Source organism: Labeo rohita, chromosome 2, assembly GCF_022985175.1.
Source record: "Labeo rohita strain BAU-BD-2019 chromosome 2, IGBB_LRoh.1.0, whole genome shotgun sequence".
Lineage (NCBI taxonomy): Eukaryota > Metazoa > Chordata > Actinopteri > Cypriniformes > Cyprinidae > Labeo > Labeo rohita.
In genome coordinates, this window is record NC_066870.1 from 16,144,629 (window position 1) to 16,166,281 (window position 21,653).

The 21,653-nt window shown below is 35.3% G+C and overlaps 2 protein-coding genes across 4 annotated transcripts; one reads left to right on the plus strand and one right to left on the minus strand.

Annotated features, from left to right (window-relative positions):
* Positions 1–1,167: 1,167 nt before the first annotated feature.
* On the plus strand, positions 1,168–6,306 carry klhl40a (kelch-like family member 40a). Its single transcript, XM_051096139.1, has 6 exons — positions 1,168–2,439; positions 2,746–2,906; positions 5,311–5,418; positions 5,502–5,687; positions 5,762–5,911; positions 5,995–6,306. The coding sequence occupies exons 1-6, from the start codon at positions 1,330–1,332 to the stop codon at positions 6,104–6,106; spliced, it is 1,827 nt and encodes a 608-aa protein (XP_050952096.1). The 5' UTR covers positions 1,168–1,329; the 3' UTR covers positions 6,107–6,306.
* A 23-nt stretch (positions 6,307–6,329) lies between these two features.
* zbtb47a (zinc finger and BTB domain containing 47a) lies at positions 6,330–19,789 on the minus strand. 3 transcript variants are annotated; one of them, XM_051096126.1, is made up of 6 exons: positions 19,388–19,789; positions 13,604–14,863; positions 11,903–12,050; positions 11,670–11,785; positions 9,269–9,413; positions 6,330–9,192 (listed from the first exon to the last, which is right to left on the minus strand). In XM_051096126.1, exons 1-6 carry the CDS (start codon positions 19,388–19,390, stop codon positions 8,786–8,788), a joined length of 2,079 nt encoding a protein of 692 aa, XP_050952083.1. In that variant the 5' UTR covers positions 19,391–19,789; the 3' UTR covers positions 6,330–8,785. The 3 variants fall into 3 exon arrangements, with proteins under 3 accessions (XP_050952083.1, XP_050952076.1, XP_050952067.1); XM_051096119.1 differs by having other exon boundaries at positions 19,385–19,789; XM_051096110.1 differs by lacking the exon at positions 19,388–19,789 and adding an exon at positions 19,217–19,340.
* Positions 19,790–21,653: the final 1,864 nt, after the last annotated feature.

A 21,653-nucleotide genomic window follows, 5' to 3' on the forward strand; every position in this document is an offset into this window, starting at 1 on the left:
GCTGTTATCAGCACACAATTACACATCTCCTAGTTTTCAGTCTCCCTTTGGATTTTTGTCACCTTACATGGATTATTAGCACAAATTAGACTTTCCCTTTTGAAACCTTTATTTTTAAGAGTGTACCATTAGAAAGCTTTAGAACCTCAAACTGGAATTGTTTTCTTAAAGGGATAGTTCCCCCAGAAATAAAAATTCTGTCATTAATTACTCACCCTCATGTTGTTCCAAACCTGTAAGATCTTCGTTCATCTTCAGAACACAAATTAAGATATTTCTGATGGAATAGAAGAGCTTTCTGATCCCGCATAAACAGCAATGCAACTGACACATATCAGAAACGTAGTGAGGACATCATTAAAATAGTCCATGTGACATCAGTGGTTGAACCGTAATACAAGTTTTCTATTCCTGTCCTCCCTGCCAACTGCAGCCCTCCTTGCATTAAAAAATGTCAAAACAAGAAAAATGTAATGACTTATATTGCACTGGTGTGCTCATGGTACCCAGGTTTGAGTCTAGCCTGGGACATTCCTGTCTAAAAAAAAAAAAAAAATTCAAAGGTTGGCACTGCTTGTTCAATGAATTGATGCTAAGAGATGTAGGTGCAACATAATACATAATAGCTCCACTAGAGGGCTCCACTACACTCTTGAAAATAAAGGTTCTTTATTAGCATCAATGGTTCTATGAAGAACCTTGAACATCCATGGAACCTTTCAAATACAGAAAAGGTTCTTTAGATGTTTATAATATTATTCATAATGGTTCTTTTAGGAACTGTTCACTGAAAGGTTCATTGTGGAACCAAAAATGGTTCTTCACTGCAAAAACTCCTTTTTGGAACCTTTATTTTTAAGAGTGTAAGTGGACATTATTTCCCAAAGCAACAGGCAGTTCTATTTTGAAACACATCTTAAATGGGTCTAATTTCCATCTTTTCTTTCACTCTGACATTCTTTTCAAGTTGTTCACATTTCACAGCCATCTTGTTGCGCTCTACTGTTGTTCTCCATAGGATCTTCAACTTAATAGTCCCAGTGAGCAACATGTCAGCTGTTGGCCTGATCTGTTTTAGTGGGGGGAAGGGAGGGACAGCTTGTATTTCAGGCCCTAAGTGTGGTTCATTTGCGCATTTCTATATATAGATGGATAGTCAGTAGCTGATAACTTGTGACAGCTGAGGAGCGGAGGTCACACCGAAGCGTCACATCCTCCGCCATTTCTCTTTTAGAGTAACAGTGTTAACACAGTCAGTTCAGTTCTGCAGTGGGAGAGGACCAGGACACCCCTCCCTCCTACTGAAATATCATATCAAACCATAACAAGATGGCCTCCATGTCGGTGGACCCAGTCACGGAGCCGCGGATGTACCAGCAAACGCTCCTACAAGATGGGCTCTGTGATCTCCTGGATTCTAACAAGTTTGTGGACTGCGTTCTGAAGATCAAAGACAAAGAGTTTCCTTGTCATCGTCTAGTGCTAGCCGCCAGCAGTCCTTACTTCAAAGCCATGTTCCTTTCAGATCTGGAAGAGAGCAAAAAGCGGGAGATTGTTCTAAAAGACATCGAACCTGGGGTCATGGGAATGATCTTGAGGTACATATACACCTCAGATATTAACCTGACTGAGCATAACGTCCAAGACATCTTCATGGCGGCCAACATGTACCAGATTCCATCAATCTTCAGCGTTTGTGTCTCGTATCTACAGCAGAAGCTGGTTCTCAGTAACTGTTTGGCTATCTTCAGACTGGGACTGTTGCTGGACTGTCCACGTTTGGCTATGGAGGCGCGGGACTTCATCTGTGACCGGTATGCCCTCATCATTCGGGACCAGGACTTCCATCAGTTGGGTCCCAGCGAGTTGGCGGCTATTATCACGTGTGACTCTCTGAATGTGGACCGAGAAGAGCTGGTGTTTGAATCTCTCATGGAATGGGTGGAGTACGACACAGGTGAGAGATTGAAGGACTTGGCACAACTTCTACACTGCGTACGTTTCCGTCTTATTCCGACGAGTTATTTTAAAGAGAAAGTCGAGGGGCATAGATTGATCAGGACGAATCAGGAGCTCAAGAAGGAGCTTCAGATTGTCAAGGATGCACAGAAAGGACTGATACACAGGGTCAAAAGGGTCAAGAAGCAAGGCGAGACGGTGGATTCTGAGGACGAGGATGAGGAGGGTTTGCTGCCGGGGATCCTAAACAACAATCCACGTTTTGGAATGTTTCAAACAGACCTTATATTGATGATTAGCGACACGGGGACAGTAGCGTATGACATTGGTGCAAACGAATGCTACGTGGCGTCTTCGTCCACCGAGATCCCTAAGAACCACTGCAGCCTTGTCACGAAGGAAAATCAGGTCTTTGTTGCTGGAGGTCTGATGTACAACGAGGAGAACAAAGATCAGCCATTCAGTTCATACTTTCTTCAGGTAACGCACGGACAGGTCTTGCTAATGTTGCTAAATATGTTTGCGTTACTAATCAATGACTTAAAGCATCATGAATCTCTGCTTCCAAAAATACATTTGTGAGAATGACCCTCAGGATCTGTTTTGCTTCAGAACAGCTGTTAAAGCTTTGAACCTCGTGCGTCATGTTTTTAATGTTGCCTGCATGACATTTTCCTCATGTAATTCAACCTTTAAAGAGATTGTGTAGAAGGAATCAAAGAATTATATTTGTAAAAATGCTGTTAGATCATTGTCTTTTAATCTGAGCTCTTCTTTATTCAACAGTTTGATCCCATGAGCTCTGAATGGTTGGGGATGCCCTCACTACCAGACCCTCGCTGTCTGTTCGGTTTGGCTGAGGCTGAGAACTCCATCTATGTGGTGGGAGGAAAAGAGCTGAAGGAGGGAGAACGTGCACTAGATTCTGTTATGGTCTACGACAGACAGTGAGTACAATCACAAAGCAAATGACATACATTCACAGAACGTGGGTTGCACAAAGTGTGAGAATGTTGGTGTGTTTATGCATGTCAGAAATATGAAAATTGTAAGTTTGCAAATTCTCACTTAAATAGAAGTCCACTTCCAGAACAAAAATTTACAGATAATTTACTCACTCCCTTGTCGTCCAAGATGTTCATGTCTTTCTTTCTTCAGTCGTAAATAATTTTTTTTGAGGCAAACACTTCAATGGTGCCCTCAAGATTGAACTTCCAAAATGCAGTTTTAAAATGCAGCTTCAAAGGGCTCTAAATGATCCCAGTCGAGGAAAAAGGGTCTTACCTAGCGAAACAATCGGTCATTTTTGAAAGAAATTGACAATTTATATACTTTCAAACCTCAAATGCTTGTCTTGTCTCGTAGACTATGTAATCTTGTCTAAGTCTGTTCACGCAGACTTTGACAAAACAAGCATTTGAAGTTAAAAAGTATATAAATTGTCAGTTTGTTTTGAAAATGATCAATCGTTTCGCTAGATAAGACCCTTCTTCCTTGGCTGGGATCGTTTAGAGCCATTTGAAGCTGCATTTAAACTTCATTTTGGAAGTTCAAACTTGGGGGCACCATTAAAGAATCAAGAAACAATTTCTTATCGACTGAAGAAAGAAAAACACGAACATCTTGGATGACAAGGGGGTGAGAAAAGTTATCTGTAAATTTTTGTTCTGGAAGTGAACTTCTCCTTTAAATTTGTTGAAATAAGTTTTCTTTCTAATTTTCTTACATGACACACTATAAATGTGTCACAGATCACAGCAGTGTTTTCACTACGAGGTTCAGTGCAACCTGTGTAGTCTGATTCACAAACAAATGACTCGTATGAGTCTGTTGTTTTAATAAATCGTTAGAAAGATTTTACTCAGTCAGGCTGTGTACAAAAGCTTTGTCAGTTGACTTATTGCTTCGCTGCTGAAATCCGAAATCGGAAAGAGCTTTATTGCCAAACGTGCTTGTACACACTAGGAATTCACCGGCAGTGTTTGTGAATAAAGGTACCTCCTGAAACTTGTTTCGGATGGCTTCTGAGGCACTATAATGCTTGTTGGAAATCTACATTTAAAAAAGTTGGGTAAAAAACATACATTTACACACAAACTAACCACCAACTGCAGGTTTCAGGTGCCATTTTAATTTTTTTTTAGCTCAAATATAATGAAATCAAACCCACAGGATTGTGGGATATCATATGTAGCTAAGAAGACATCTATGTTGTCTTTAAAAATCAGTCAGATGAATGTTTTCTCAGTAGATAGGATGTGACATAAGCATAGACATAAGCTTTCGTCCTGCGTAGGCCTGAATTTAACTTTTTTATTTACCGATTTGAATTAGTCCTTCACACAATGAACTTAGCGAATCCATCAGAGCCATTGCCGAATCAACATTTGACTTTAGTTCAGGTTTCTGAGGCTCTAAGTATGCAACCATTTGTCCGATCCACATTACAATTCTTATGCAGTGTCTTTGTCCAAAGTGCCACAAGCATCTGTAAGGACATTTATGTATCTCAAAAAACATGGCTGTAATTAGCCAATGAATTTTGCGCACCTATTAGACAAGGTTAATGGAGGCAGATCGAAACGAAACTCGGCTGGCCTGTTTGACTGGTCTGTCTGTGAGAAATTGGAAATAAATCGGCCACTGGAGAGCGATATCGCATTGTATATTGTGTGGATTTTCACACATACACACAATATTCATATCATATCATAGACCTCCTCATTCCAAACAACTTTACCTCTAGAACCACTGCTGCCAATCAAATTGTTTGTTAAATCACTGAGAATATGTAAAAAAAAAAAAAAAAAAAACTATTTTTGCAAACTAGTCCTAGGTTTTTTGCTCAATCTTGAAAAAACCACTGCAGTGCAATTTTCCAGACTCTCTAGATCAATAATTATCAAGAAAAATTTTGAACCTGACACTTTGGTTAGGTATAAAAGAGCCATTTTTAAAAGGGGTGTGGCCAAATATACCCAAAAGCCTATAAATCCTAAATGAAAACTCAAAACTTCACGAAAATAGGTGAGTATATGTGACAGATGATTCTAAACAAGTATGCAAAGTTTTATTCAATTCTAATCATAGGTGGAGCACAGTCATAAACGTCAAAAGTCATAATTACCTGGATTTGTCGAAAAATGCTATATTTAATTATTGATTTAGGTAGTTAGAGGCTTGATAAACAAAATGTCTTTTTCCATATGTGCTTAAATGCCTTAAAGTGCTTGAACCCCAATAATCACTGCTATAATGCGATTTATGCGGCTATAAAATCTTGTTTCTGGTAGATCTGTTTGACATGGTTGAATGCTTATTTGTTTTAAATGATCATTTCTTTTCACACAGGTCATTCAAATGGGGAGAGTCGGACCCTCTTCCATACGCAGTTTATGGACATGGAATCATTTCGCACAAAGGACTGGTCTATGTGATAGGTGGAAAAACTGAGAGCAAGTGAGTAAACTGCTTTTATCTCACTTTATAAACACACTACACCAGGTTGTCTTTGGTTTTCATAACTTAAATGTGATGCACAGGAAATGCCTGAGGAGAGTATGTGTCTATGACCCCTCTAAGTTTGAATGGAAGGATCTGGCACCCATGAAAACCGCCCGCTCGCTGTTCGGCACTGCTGTTTACAAAAACAAAATCTACGTTGTGACTGGAGTCACCGATAACGGCCTGACTAACAGTGTGGAGGTCTATGACATCGCCAGCAACACGTAATTCACACTCTTTTGTCTTAATTAGACTCCTTAACTGAGATAAGATGCTCACTTGTTTGTCTCCTGCTTAGCTGGTCGGAGTTTGTAGAGTTTCCTCAGGAAAGAAGCTCTCTTAACCTGATCGAACTGGGCGGCTGCTTGTATGCTGTAGGGGGTTTTGCTATGATGCCCAATGAGACAACAGAAAAACTGGAGCCTACTGAAATGAACGACATATGGAGGTGAGTATTTAGGTTCAATTAAAACTAGTTTAATGAGACTTAAGTTGAAATTTGAGATTTAAATTGTGAAATTTGCCTGACAGGTTTGAGGAGAAGGAGAACTGTTGGAATGGGATCCTGAGGGAGATCCGTTATGCTGCAGGGGCCACAGTGCTTGGAGTACGTCTGAACACCTTGAGACTCACAAAGATGTGATCAACAGCTTGAGAAAACACACAGTAAACAATGTTGCCCACATCTTCATAAAAAAGCATTACATATTCCATTGAATCATCGGTCACAGACTTTGATTAATGTTGTTATACAGTGATTAGTTAGCAGTGTTTGGTGCTGCTGTTCCAAAAAAACTCAGCAGATGGAGACAAACACAAGACCATTTTTTTTTTTCATAAGAATGCTTTGTTAGTCATTTCGGGTCATTAAATGTTGAATCATTTGAGTTATTTAAATATCCATGTACATTGATTTCTATCATTCTATTATGTTGTTTTAGATGACAACGACAATTGAACATTTTACAAATATGACCAAGTACAATGTTCTTACATTCAAAAAAAAAAAAAGGAGAGAGAGAAATAAATGGCAGTGACTGAATAATAACCTAATATACTGTAGACAATGACCAAACTAAAATGAAAACATGAACAAGAAAACACAATAGTCTGTGGTAAATGTTAACACAAATATAGTTAAACACCCTCCAAAGCCACATACAATGAAAAAGGTGAAAGACTACAAGGATTTCATATTATGTATGCTATCTGTTTTTCTTGTTGATACTGCTTGACGTCATGACTTTCATGTTGGATCCCGGATTGAGCTTCAGAGTCATTTTTTCATCATGTATCAATAATAAACAGCTAGTGCTGCTAACACAAACACTCTGGAATGAAGAGATCTGAACATCTCTCAGGTTTTGAAGTACTGTGCATAGACCAAAACATTCTTAATAACATAGACAGAAATGAAAACACTACGGCAATAAAATAAGATTGTAATATCCAATACATAAAAAATAGCAAAAATATTGCTGTGTAAAAACATTTACAGATCTGAAACTATACGATTCCTGTCTACAAGTGCAAAAACAACCAGTTAAAAACAATAAAAAATAGATTTTTAATTCAGATCAAACATTAGAGTCTGCATGAGACTGATGAATACTAAATAGTGGAGAACAACACATTTTTTTGTTAATAGTATAATACAATCTCTAATAGCTCACCTGTTAAATGGCTCACTTGTTAAAGTTCAGCCTAAACACATTCATGAATTTGAACATCACCAAAAACACAAACCCTCAAGGTTTTTGAAATTTTTACCAAAACAAATGCTGTATACTTGACTCATAAATTTCCATGTTGACAACATGCAAATTATAGTCATTTGCAATTTAGACAAAGATGGAGAATCGATTGAATTTAAATTTTTAAGGTGCTTCTGAACAAATACAACAAAAAGTCTAACAGAAATGATCAAACTATCACAAAATCACTACCAGTCAAAAGTTTTTGAACAGTAAGATTTTTCATGTTTTTTTAAAGAAGTCTCCTCTGCTCACCAAGCCTCCATTAATTTTATCCAAAGTACAGCATAAACAGTAAAATGTTGAAATATTTTTACTTTTTAAAATGACTGTTTTCTATTTGAATACATTTTAAGATGTAATTTATTCCTGTGTTCAAAGCTAAATTTTCAGCATCGTTACTCCAGTCTACAATGTCACATGATCCTTCAGAAATCTTTCTAATATGCTGATTTGGTGCTCAAGAAACAATAATTATTATTATTATTATTATCAATATTTAAAACAGTTAAGTACATTTTTTTAGGATTCTCTGATGAATAGAAAGATCCAAAGATCAGCATTTATCTGAAATAAAACACTTTTGTAACATTATACACTATAAATTTTGTTTTGTATTAATTATAGAAATTAATACTTTTATTTAGCAAGGATTCTTTAAATTGATCAAAAGTGATGATACAGACATTTATGATGTTACAAAAGATTTCTATTTCAGATAAATGCTGTTCTTCTGAACTTTCTATTCAGAATCCTGAAAAACATTTTTAAATATAATAATAATAGTAAATGTTTTTGAGCAGCAAATCAGAATATAAGAATGATTTCTGAAGGATCATGTGACTGGACTAATGATGCCAAAAATTCAGCTTGAAATCACAGGAATAAATTACATATTAAAATATATTCAAATAGAAAACAGTTTTTAAAATAGTAAATTCATAGTTTTTGCTGTACTTTGGATCAAATAAATGCAGGCTTGGTGAGCAGAAAAGACTACTTTAAAAAACATGAAAAATCTTACTGTTCAAAAACTTTTGACTGGTAGTGTAAGGGCTAAATACATGTTTATAAAAAACCTTACACAAACAAACCATAAAAGTGCCAAAACAGAATTTACTAACTGCACATTTCCACCATCAAGACCTGCCTTACTCACTAGTGAAGTCTCCATTTACGTAATGAAGTCTCCATTTATGTATATATATATCACAGGTCATCACCCTAAACACAAATAGTGCTTATTGACAAACTTCGACATAAAATAAAGCATCTAACCCCATAAAAAGTAATCCGAAAGCTATATAAACCGAATATGCTTTGTCTATTTATTTTTCAGTTAATATCCTGTACATAAAAGCATATATATGTCTTAACATTTAGTTTTGTATATCTGGGTAATAGTTTTAGTATCTTACCTAATACTTCTTTGCCTAACTATGGGAACGGAAGGGATATTAGAATGAGTATCAGAGAATATGACATGAAAAGAAATGAAATCTCAAACTCGGCTACATAAAAAGTGTCTCTGCCTCACAAAGAAACAATATTATAATACAGAGCAGTAGTTACAGGTTCCTGGAGTCTGTCCTTCCAGCGGAGTAGAGCGGCGTAAGGGAACGCAGCTGAGAATGTGACGGACCCCCGTCCACTGAGGGAAGCATAGATGATGGAAAAGAGACTACGCCATGCAGATGTGGGCTGATATCTCTCAGCGTTTCCATCCCGACCGGCAGTTCTTGGTTTGCAGCTGTTTCCGTTTGGTTGGTTATAGCGGAGGAGTCCAGCAGTGGAGGGTTCCTGACCTGGGAACACTTCTCTCTGTGAGCTTTCAGCATGTTGGAGAAGCGGAAACGCTGGCCGCATGCTTCACAGGGGTAAGGCTTCTCTCCCGTGTGCGTACGCCGGTGCCGCTTCATATTGGGTCGACTAGTGAAGCTCTTCCCACAGATCTCACAAATATATGGTTTCTCTCCTAGAAAAAAACAAGACATCTTATACAGACTGTAGAAAGGATTTCTAAGTGCAATGCATGTGTATAAGCATCTCACCTGTGTGTGTCTTCATGTGTTCATCAAAATACTGTTTCATATTGAAGTCCTTCCCACACCACTGACACATAAACTGCTTGTGTCCGATGTGAATGCTCATGTGAGAGCGCAGTTGGTATTTATACTGAAATCGCTCACTGCAGACCTTAAGGACAAGGAATGGACAAATTTTAAACATGGCCAGCAGTTAATAATGAAAATTATGAAACAGAATGGATGCTGATTGGTCAATTAAACTGTGCAATGCTATGGCGCAAATCCTATCTTTACCCAGTAGGGCCCTATGAAATCCATTTTATTTTTTCCAAAATTCTGTTTTATTTTTTTCCAAATTCCGTTTTTTCAGTTTTAAAACTTCTTTTTAATGGTTAAATTAAATTTGATCAATCAAAGAGCATGTCTAATTAATTAAAATCATGAAACTTCACATCAGTTTAATAAAGCTTTAACAAAAATGACATGTTTAGGGCCCTATGAAATGTTTTATTTTTTCTCACCATGTTTTGTTGTTATCAAATTCTGTGTTTTAGCACGTCTAATTATTTGAATTCATACTTGATTTATTCACATTTATACTTAAAATAGCCTTATGAAAGTTTTTTTTAACCTCTGAAATTCTGTGTTATGTATTTAAAATGTTCTGGTTATCAAATGAAGGCATAAAACATGAATTTAATTTATCTTTAATTATTGAAAATTAAGCAAACTTTTTTTTTTGGCAAATAAAGGGGAACTTACTATTAAAATTAAAACATGGAAAAAATGTTGTGTGATTATACCCTAAAAAATAATGTTTGTTTAATTTTAGTAGTAGTAGTAATAGTAGTAATATATATCTGGCACATGTCTTTAAGTTAAACCGGACGTTTATTTTGACGGGTTGCCGTGTCTACCTTTACATTTCTGTGTGTATATGATATAACGCTAGTTTTCCTAAAATGGAATGGTCAAATGCTCATGAAGTGACTTTCAGCAGATATTGTTCATGTATTTATGTCCTAATTTAGTGAGACGACAGACGCTGAAATTACCGTGAGCGTCACGTGCGCTTCAGTGCGTGTAGTAAACAAACCCGCTCATCTGCTCCATTCATTAAATCAGAGACACACAGAACATGCAGGTTTCACATTTAAATGGCATTTTTGCGGCGTAATATTTATTGTGGCTTGATATCAGTGTAATGACCTACTTTTGATTAATTCATTCAAACTTTGACAAATTCCGTGACATTTCGCTTCATTCAGTAAACTGTTTTTATCTGTATAACTCGTTTTCTGCACCGCGGAAATCATAGGGCCCTAACCCAGTTATTGTTTATATCACTATGCGGAAAACATTTTATGTTTGCTCAATTGTTTATTCAATAAAATATGTCATATTCACAATATACAGCACTAAAACCAGGATTGCATTTACTTGCCGGCGACTCGCCAAAATAAAATAAATAATTTTCTATTAAATAATTAAATTTTTATTAAAGGATTAGTTCACTCCCAGAACAAAAGTTTACAGATAATGTACTCACACCCTTGTCATCCAGGATGTTCATGTCTTTCTTCAGTAGTAAAGAAATTTTTTGAGGAAAACATTTCAGTTTATCTCTCCATGTAATGGACTTCTATGGTGCCCCCTAAATTTGAACTTCCAAAATGCAGTTTAAATGCAGCTTTAAAGGGCTATAAATGATCCCAGCCGATCAATAAGGGTCTATCTAGGAAAACGAAAGTGGCTATTTTCTAAAAAAAAATATTACAGTTTGTCTAGCTCTGCAATGAACTGTTTTTTTTCTGGTCATGACAATTAGGGTACGTCTAAAAACGCCCATCTCATTTGCTCTTCCAACTTCAGAATTGCCATATATCGCTGTTTGTACCTTTTTTTGTAAAGGATGTATGATCTTCTTTGCATGTTCACTTTGTAAACTTTGGGTTGGTACTTCTGCTTATGATGATGAAGTTGGAGGAGAAAATGAGATGGGGGTTTTCAGACGTACCCTAACTGTCATGACCGGAGCTAGAGCTAGATGAGACAAGCATTCGAGGTTAAAAAGTATATAAATTGTAATTAAAAAAAAAAAAAAGATAGGACCCTTTTTCCTTGGCTGGGATCATTTAGAGCCCTTTGAAGCTGCATTTAAACTGCATTTTGGAAGTTCAAATTTGGGGGCACCATAGAAGTCCAGTACATGAAGAGAAATCCGGAAATCCTCAAAAAACATTTCTTTACAACTGAAGAAAGACATGAACATCTTGGATGACAAGGGGGCGAGTACATTATCTGTACATTTTTGTTCTGAAAGTGAACTAATCCTTTAAGTAATTGTAATAAATGTTCATGTACTTATTATGTCTTTTTTAATGACTCACAGCTTCTCCTGTTTTATTGTTTAATCTGACCGTACCTCACATTGGAAAGGCTTTTCTCCTGAATGTTGGAGGGAGTGGACCTTCAGTGACATGCTCCTTTTAAAAGACTTGCCACATGTCTCACAGGTAAATGGCATCTCTTTTGTGTGGGCTAAGGATGCGTACAACAAGTAAAAGATTAGTCAAAAAAAAGTAAACGTTTACTGTTTAAAGTATGAAAGACTGTGAGTAAAGGTTAGAGAGAGAAAATAGCACTAGCACAACTTACCAACCATGTGCTTGCGTACATGAGCCATTGTGTAGAATTTCTTCTCACAAATCTCACATGTGTACTTCTTCTCAGCATAGCCGTGAACAATCTTATTGTGCTCATGGAGTGACCACAGTTTCCTGAAAGCTTTTCCACACGCTAGACACTACAAAATGACAAGACCAGTTAAAACAAATGCAGTCGTGTCTATTGAACTTGCATGTTTGTATGAATGTGAACGTTTCTCAAATATTAATAAGCACTGAAGCCATTAAATTTCATATAAATGAAATGACATATATGTGACCATGGACCACAAAAACAGTCATATTTGGAATTTGGACATTTGGAAAATGAGATCATCATCTGAAAGCTTTCCATTGATGTATGGTTTGTTAGAATAAGACAAAATTTGGCTGAGATACAACTATTTGAAAATCTGGAATCTGAGGGTGCAAAAAAAAATCTAAATATTGAGAAAATTACCTTTAAAGTTGTCCAAATGAAGTTCTTAGCAATGCATATTACCATCAAAAATTATGTTTTGATATATTTATGGTAGGAAATGTACAAAATATCTTCATGGAAAACTATCTTCACTTAATATCCTAATGATTTTTGGCATAAAAGAAAAATCGATAAATTTGACCCATACAATGTATTGTTGGCTGTTGCTACAAATACACCTGTGCTACTTAAAACAGGTTTTGTGGTCCAGGGTCACATATTTTATATTCAAAAAATAATAAAAAAAAGTAAAACTACTTTCTTCATCGTGATATCCATATCAATAACAAATATGATCAATTCTTAAGTTATTATATAAAATTTACGAATGTATGAAATAAATTAAATAAAAATATAAATACATTTAAAAATGTAAAAATATTTTTTAATATAATTATGATTAAAAAAAAAAATATATATATATATATATATATATATATACACACACACACACAAATAAAATGAATACAACTAAAAATATAAAGATCTTTTTTAAAAATTATATAATTTAAAGGAATATATATAAACAAATATAAAAAATTCATAATTTATAATATAAATAAAATATATAAAAATATCTGAAATAAATACAATAAAAATAAAAGAAATAAATAAATCTAAAAAAATGTTTTTTAATATAATTTTGAAGGGAATATATATATATATATATATATATAATATGATAAATTCTTAATTCATAATAAAAATAAAATGTAAAAATGTATAAAAATATCTAAAATGAATACAATAAAAACAAAATAAATAAATCTAAAACTATAAAAATGTTTTTTTTAATATAATTTTGAAGGAACAAATATGATAAATTCTTCATTCATAATAAAAATTAAAAATATAAAAATGAATAAAATACTATAAAACTGTATATATATATAAACAAAACAAAAAATAAAACAAATAAAACAAATACGATAAACAAAATAATTCAAACTAACGTCCTGTCAAAAAAGGTCAAATTGGGTCAAAAGGTCAAAACTTTGATGAGTTTGATCTAATAAGATTTTTTTTTATTTTGCAGTGGTTGTTTGTTTTTATTTTGTTAAGATATTTTTTTGATCTGGAAATTTGAAGAAATACTTTTCTTCTTAATGATATGTACACAGATGTATCACCCTGACATAACTGACTTTGTGCCCCATCACAAAATATCTATAGAATGTAAACATTTGTATGTATTTTTTAAAAAATGCTTACCTGTATGCTCTTCTCACAGTCCGTCTGCTGATGCAACACTAGCTCGCTCTCCATAAGGAAGCGCTTGCCACACTTTTCACAGATATGCATGCGGCTGTGTGTCACGTTCATGTGTTTCTCCAGGTACCAGCGGTTGTTGAATGTCTTGGGGCACCTCACACAGGTGAAGCTCTGAAACTTCAAGCTATCCTGATCCAGATGCTCCTCACCGTTCCCACCATGAGCCGTCTCCTGCCTCTCTCTCACACTGTTTCTCTTGGAGACCATCGCGACAGCATCAGCGGAGGCCCGGGTTTGTCGTATTGGTCTTTCCGACATGAATGAGGGTAACGTATGCTCACTTTCCTCCTCGCTGGTGCCTTCAAGTCTCACATCGTCATCTTCGCTTTGCTCACCTTCATCTTCCTCCTCCTCCAAAGCCACGTTGTCTCTCGATTCCTCAACTGTCTCATCGCTCCTCCTTCCTTTGCCAGAAAGCTGTTGTCCTGAGGGCGACTGAGCTGCGGCACTTCCCTCTAAACCTTTAGACACATTAAGTGTCTGGTTGTTCAAGTTCAGCTCTACAATAATTTGCTCTCTGTTAAATGAATCGAGATCTTCAGGATCCTTCAGATTTTCCGTTTCCCTCCCCTCTACTTTACAGCCGCCTACTTGCACTGGACGCCCATCGCCAACCTGAACAGCATATGGGTTTGCTTCACCTTTCCCTCCATAGATCCTGGCACAGGTGGGGTCCTTCTCTTGTTTGATCTCCATGTGAAAGCTAGAGTTCACTGAGTTGCTCCAGTTCTGAGAGCTGACTTCCTGTTTGGCTTGGTCCACGCTGGGACTGGTTTCCAGCGAGCCTCTAGTAATAAGCTCACTGCAGGAAGTGGCGATGTTGCTCATCTGGAGCACCGTGGCTGCCTTGAGCACGTCTTGGGCATTGCAGCTGGAGACCAGAAGCTTGGACGTGTAGATGAAGTTGAGGATCTGCTGCAGGCCTTGAGGCTTGAGGGTCTCCAAAGAGAGTTCCACACGCCGCAGCTCCTTACTCGACGCGAACAGTGAGTGGAAGAAGGGGCTGTAGGCTGCTAGGACACCTTTATGTGCCTGGAAAGAAGTCTTGTGGTGCAGGAGGACGATGTCTACGTCACATAGGTCTGGTTGAAACAGACGCTGCTTGTTCAGTCTGTCCATTAAAAAGGTGCAGTGAAGGGCCACATCCTCAACGAGGGAGAACTCTACAGATGGATGCTCAGCAGTTTTTTCCACTATGAGCTGCAACAGAACATCAGACTTAATAGAGATGCACATTGACTTCAGTGTTTAAATATTAGATATTGATTTACATTGCAAACAACAGGCTGGTATGATTGTCATTTAAAAAGGTAATTATCAAGTAGAGCTGCGTAAAGAAAGACGTTAATCGTTAAAAGATCGTATTGTCAATTTAAACACCCATGCAATCTTATTTCTGAATGACAATGAATCGTCTGTGTCTAATAAATCTTTAAAGGAGAAGTCCACTTCCAGAACAAAAATTGACAGATAATGTACTCACCCCTTGTCATCCAAGATGTTCATGTCTTTCTTTCCTCAGTCATAAAAAAAATATGTTTTTGAGGCAAACATTTCAGGATTTTTCTCCATATAATGGACTGATATTGTGCCCCGATTTTGAACTTCCAAAATGCAGTTTAAATGCAGCTTCAAACGATCCCAAATGCGGTTGTAAATGATCCCAGCCGAGAAAGAAGGTTCTTATCTAGCGAAACAATCGGTTATTTACATTAAAAAAAATACAATTTCTATACTTTTTAATGTATAGAAATTTAATGTATAATGTTTAATGTATCATCCTGTCTTACTCTGCCTGGACTGTTTTTTTCCGGTTCATGACAGTTTGGGTATGTTGAAAAACTCCCATCTTATGTTCTCCCTCAACTTCAAAATCGCTGTTTTACCTTTTTTGTTAAGGGTGTTTGATCTTCTTTGCATGTTCACTTTGCAAAGACTGGGTCGGTACTTCTGCAGCGATGTTGGATGATTTTGAAATGATTTTTGAAGTTGAGGGAGAAAATACGATTGGAGTTTTTCGACATACCCTAACTGTCTTGAGCCAGAATACACAGAGTTCAAGGAGAGAAAATCAAGACGAGCGTTTGAGATTAAAAAGTATTTAAAATGTATTTTTTTAATGAAATTAACCAATCGTTTCACTAGATAAGACCCTTCTTCCTCGTCTGGGATTGTTTACAACCGCATTTGGGATCGTTTGAAGCCACATTTAACCCTTTAAAGTTTACGTCACCATATTACAAATAAATCCTAATCTAATCATGACAAACTATACATCGTTGGAATAGTCTAAGACCATATTTTTGTGTTAGAAATTATGTAGGAAAAGTAATAGATTAATATATGTCAAGAGTGCAACTTAAAAAAATCTACATTATAACATGAGTTCTGACCTTTGTCACAAAAGACTTTCTTCATTGCCTTTTTCCCTATCACACTTTAGAAATCATAAGAAATTACATATCAGCTCAAAACTTAAAATCTCAAAATTCATCCTTTGAAAGGCATTTTAAAATCAGACGTTGCATTACCATGGAAAATGTACATCAAAATCATATTACAAAATGTTTTCATTCATGAATTATCAAAATTTAAGTCTGGATAGTGCATTTTTACATCTGTGTTAAAAAATGGGAGTGACAGTTAAAGGGTTAAACTACATTTTGGAAGTTCAAACTTGGGGCACCATAGCAGTTCATTATATGGAGAAATATCCTAAAATGTTTCCTTCAAAAAACATAACTATAAAAAAAATAAAAGTAGAGACATCTTGGATGACAAGGGGGTGAGTACATTATCTGAAATTTTTTCTTCTGGAAGTGGACTTCTCCTTTAACAAAGTCATACCGGAACATTCAAATCTGTATTCGTGCTGACACAGAAAGAGCAGTTTCCATGTTTAGGAAACAGCTTCACAGTCTTTACAACCACAGAGCATTTCTGTCTTCAGAAATTCATAGGAGTGTGAGACAATGACAAAAAATGATATCCTGATATTTTCTGAAATTTGATCAATAATGATATTCAGGCGATATTTTGCTGAGCATGTTATTGTGCTGGTATTTTATTCAACGGTGATATTTGAAATAATTTTGAGGGAAAATATACTTTAAATATAAACCTGAAATTGCCAGTAGGTGTCAGCGAATCACTGCATGAGTGAGTCACTGATTCATTCATTCAACCGATTTGTTCAAATGGCTGATTCAGTTACGAAACACCATCGTGTGGTGCACTGTAAGACACCATCGTATGGTGCATTGCAAAATAGTTCTGCTGTGGCTTTGTTTCAAACAATTTTTGTTGATGAAATAGAGGAAAAAGAAGAACTTCTGTGCAAAATATAAGTCAATTTATATTACCTTATTGGACTGTTTTATAAAATCAGTATCACATTTGCAATTGTACTGATATTCTCTAAAACTGCACTCTTCATGTGATATTAACTATATCAAGGTCACATTAGCTTGAATTCTGAAGGAATTCTAAAAGTATTTTAATAGTCTAAATCACGTGTCAACTCTAAATGCGCATGCACAGTAGTCTAATTTACATCTAAGTTATCAAGCTCTCTGGGTGTGTTTTTGTTTGGATTTTGCGATATACTCGATAATGTCAAATTTAAACCACATACAATTTAAACCACAATTACGATATTATCGTAGACAATATATATTGCACGTCCCTAATCATTCATTAGTAATATTACCTGTTACAGAAGTACTGGATAAAAGTTTATAGTTCTGATTTAAACACTGTCTGAGCAAACATCTTTTGAAAGTAATTTTCACTTCAGACTGGCGCTTCAAATAACGTTTGTTGATTACACTAGGTGGTGACAAGTGATTATTAAAAAAACAAGTGATTATATGTCATTGCATTCATTCAAGAGACTCGTTCAAAAAGCAGACTCATTCAGCAATGGTAGAAGTAACTGAGTGAGTCACTGAAACATTCATTCAAACCATTTTTAAATATAATTAATTCAAATGAATTGAACATTTTTCAATAGACAGCAGCAATTATTATTTTGTCACAGCCTCTAGTAAATTACACTAAATTAGTTGGATCGTGGGAGAATCATGACCTCTATTTGAAACAAACAAACAGCAAAAAAAAAAAAAAAAAAAAAAAAGTTAACACTTTTCAATAAGGTGCCATTTGTTAACATTAGTTAATGTGTTAACTAACATGAACAAACAATAAACAATACATTTATTACACTATTTATTAATTTTTGTTAATATTAATAAAAATACAGTCATTCATTGTTTGTTCATGTTAGTTCACAGTGCATTAACTAATGTTTACAAACACAACTTGTTATTTTAATAATGTATTAGTAAAAGCTGAAATAACATTAAGATTAATTAATGCTGTAGAAGTATTGTTCATTCTTAGTTTCTGTTTCCTAATGTAGTTAACTAATGTTAACAAATTACCTTATTGTGAAGTATTACCAAAAAAATTGTGATTTTCAATTTAGGTGAATTTTTTAATACACTTTTTGTTACATGTTTTCTTTAAAATGCCAATCTTGATATTTTTCTTAAAATGTGTAACTGCCATTGTATATTTTATACAGATGGTCCCTCACAAAGAAAAATATATTATATATATATATATATATATTAATGACATTATAATAAAATATATATTACATATGTTACTTGCAGAATGTCCTCTAAGTGACATAAAGGTTTTCCAGCTGTCAAATTATAATAATCCAATTATTTTCTATACATATAATCCACATACTTTTTTTTAAAATGTCAGGCTTAATATTTTTTTCTAAATGTATAGCTGCTTTCACATTTTATAAAGATGGTCCCACACAAGGAAATGTATATTGTATATTATATTACAATATTTTGTATGCTATGTACAGCGTATCTAAATGATAAATGGGCTTTCAACTATAGTCGTCCAATTATACATATCGAAAGATATTATACTGAAAATTTGAAATTAAAAAGTGAAATATTATATTTTATATTTATTTTTAAACACATTAATTAAAACACTCTTTTATTTCTTTCGAAATGTCACGATATTTTTCTTTTGTTTAATATTATTATCTGTCCTAGTTCTTCTTTGGCTTAATTATTAATTAAATAGTTGTTTATTATGTGCTAGTTCTACTAGATATACCAATACTATTACAAACAGACAACAATTCTCATTTAAGTTAGAGTATTCTCCAAAGTCATGAGCTGGGACAGGTAAAATATGCAAAAATTGTACCTTTAGGGGTAAAACAGCTTGTCGCTGGGGTAGTACCCTCAAAGGGTACCTTTGTACCTTCTTTACCCCTAAAGGATTTATAACAGTACCATAAAAGTACATAATACTACCATAAGTGTACATATTAGTTATTAAGTTATGCACCTTATAAGGTTAAAGAAAGGTACAAAGGTGTCCCTTTGAGAGAATTATCCCTGTGACAAGCTGTTGTTCCCCTAAAGATACAAATCTTGCACATTTTTGTCAAAGTGTGGTTTGTTTAGTTAAGGTTTGTATTGAAGTTGAACATTCATTACATCAGCATCTTACCAAAAAGTAGCAAAAAGTTGTTGAGGCTCTCGACAGATGCATGATATCAGCACATCTGCATGACATGCACATCATCATTGAGATGTGACTGATGTCTGTCAGATTCTACAGGCCGAGTAAACATTCACAAATATGCAGGTAACAAAAACAGTCAGAGAAGGCTCTTACTACCATGGTGATTCAGTGGTCTCTGCCTCGAAGGAGTACCGTCTCCCCTCCTTAGCATTTCAGAGCTTCGTTTTCATGAAAATAGCTGTCATTTATATCCACACTGCGCTCTTCTGTTTAGACATCTGTCCTTTTTCGCCATGTCCGTCTGCAGAAGGGCTCGCACTCTCGGCCAGGGGAGTGATGATGATTGGAGGTCGAAAATCATATGGGTCGTTTTGTCTGGAGCTTTAAAGCGACAGGGACGTGACTAAACGGGGGGAAACCACAATCCGCAGCTTTCGAAGCGAAATTATGGTGACAAATGGCAGGATAATCGCTTAGGTAGAACAAATTTTTGGATGGATTCAAACGGTCTCCTTGAGCACCTGGCGCCCGCTGCGCAGTCAGAGCCCATGGCTGCGGGGTCAGCGAGTCCACAGCGGAGTGAACCGGTTCACCGCAGACGGCGCGTAACGCTGCCGCCACGCGGTGTCGCTAGAGCGCAACTTTTTGACAGACGCCTGGGACGTTTCATCGATTTTTTTTCCCCTCTCTACTCACTTTATTGCATCTATAAAAGAATGTTACTTTTCATGTTTTGAAACTGCTATTTGATATTTGACGTCTTACTCTTAAAATATTTTATTAACTGGCTTAAAAGGTCATGCAAAAATGTTTTGTGAGGAAAAAATGGCAATAAATCCCTTTGTTATGATCTTGGGTTTGCTGTCAGTGCAGCTGTTGATAGGTCCCACCAGAACATTAAAATTTAGTTTATTATACCAAAAGGAAAAAGTGTTTATCAGAGTCAGATTGTTTCCAAGACTTGGTGCACATGGGCCATCAAAAATGACATAAAGGTCATACAAATGTAAAATACTGAGGATAAAATGATGTATTATGTGTTAAGAAGCTAATATTTAGTTTTTTGGCCTACGTACCTCTGTAGAGGTCAGTGCACTGAGCGTATGCTTAAGTTAATGTCATGTTAAAGGGATAGTTCACTCAAAAATGAAAATTCTGTCGTTAATTACTCACCATCATGTCGTTCCAAGCCCGTCCTTCGTTCATCTTTATAACACAAATTAAGATATTTTTGATGAAATCCTTGAGTTTTCTGACCCCCGCATAGACATGGGGGGTAGAAATACCATACCATGGCCTAGAAAGTTAGTGAGGACATTGTTAAAATAGCCCATGTGACATTAGTGGTTTTTATGAAGATACAAGAATACTTTTTGTGTGCAAAGAAAATAAAAATAACTTTATTCAACAATTTCTTCTCTTCCGTGTCAGTCTTTGATGCACGTTCATATGTTTATGTAGTTAACACTAATGAATTCTGTATGAAAGTCCCATGGAGCTCAGTATTTCATATCAACTCATATAGAGGTTAAGACAACATGAGACTGTAGTTCTAAAACATACTAACTAACAAACTTACTAAATAAGTAAATAATTAATATTAAATGCCCTAAATAGACATGCACAAAATCCTAACATGTGACCCTGGACCAGTAAAGCAGCCTTAAGTAGCACAGGTATATTTGTAGCAATAGCCAAAATACATTGTATGGGTCAAAATTATTGATTTTTCTTTTGTGCCAAAAATGATTAGAATATTAAGACAGAATGTTCCACGAAAATATTTAGTACATTTCCTACCATAAATATATCAAAACTTAATTTTTGATTAGTAATATGCATTGCTAAGAACTTACTTTGGACAACTTTAAAGGTGATTTTCTCAATATTTACCCTCAGATTCCAGATTTTCAAATACTTGTATCTCAGCCAAATATTGTCTTGTTCAAACCGTACATCAATGGAAAGCATATTTATTCAGTTTTCAGATGATGTATAAATCTCAGTTTCAGAAAATTGACCCTTATGACTGGTTTTGTGGTACAGGGTCACAAATGTGAAATGTTTTGATTTTATTTTGTGCAATGCATTAATTCTCCATTCTATTATTGGATTATAACACTGGCTCTGCTGTAACACATTTAGTTTTAAGCTCAAAAGAGTTTATATGTATATATATATATGGATATTTACAACCTTCCTCTTATACTATGGTGCTCAGGACTTTTTTGGTGCCCAACAATTACATATATATATATATATATATATACGCATATATATATGTATGTACATATATATATATATATGTATGTATATATATATATATATATATATATATATATATGTAATTGTTGGGCACCAAAAAAGTCCTGAGCACCATGGTATAAGAGGAAGGTTGTAAATATCCATAAATCGCAGGGGC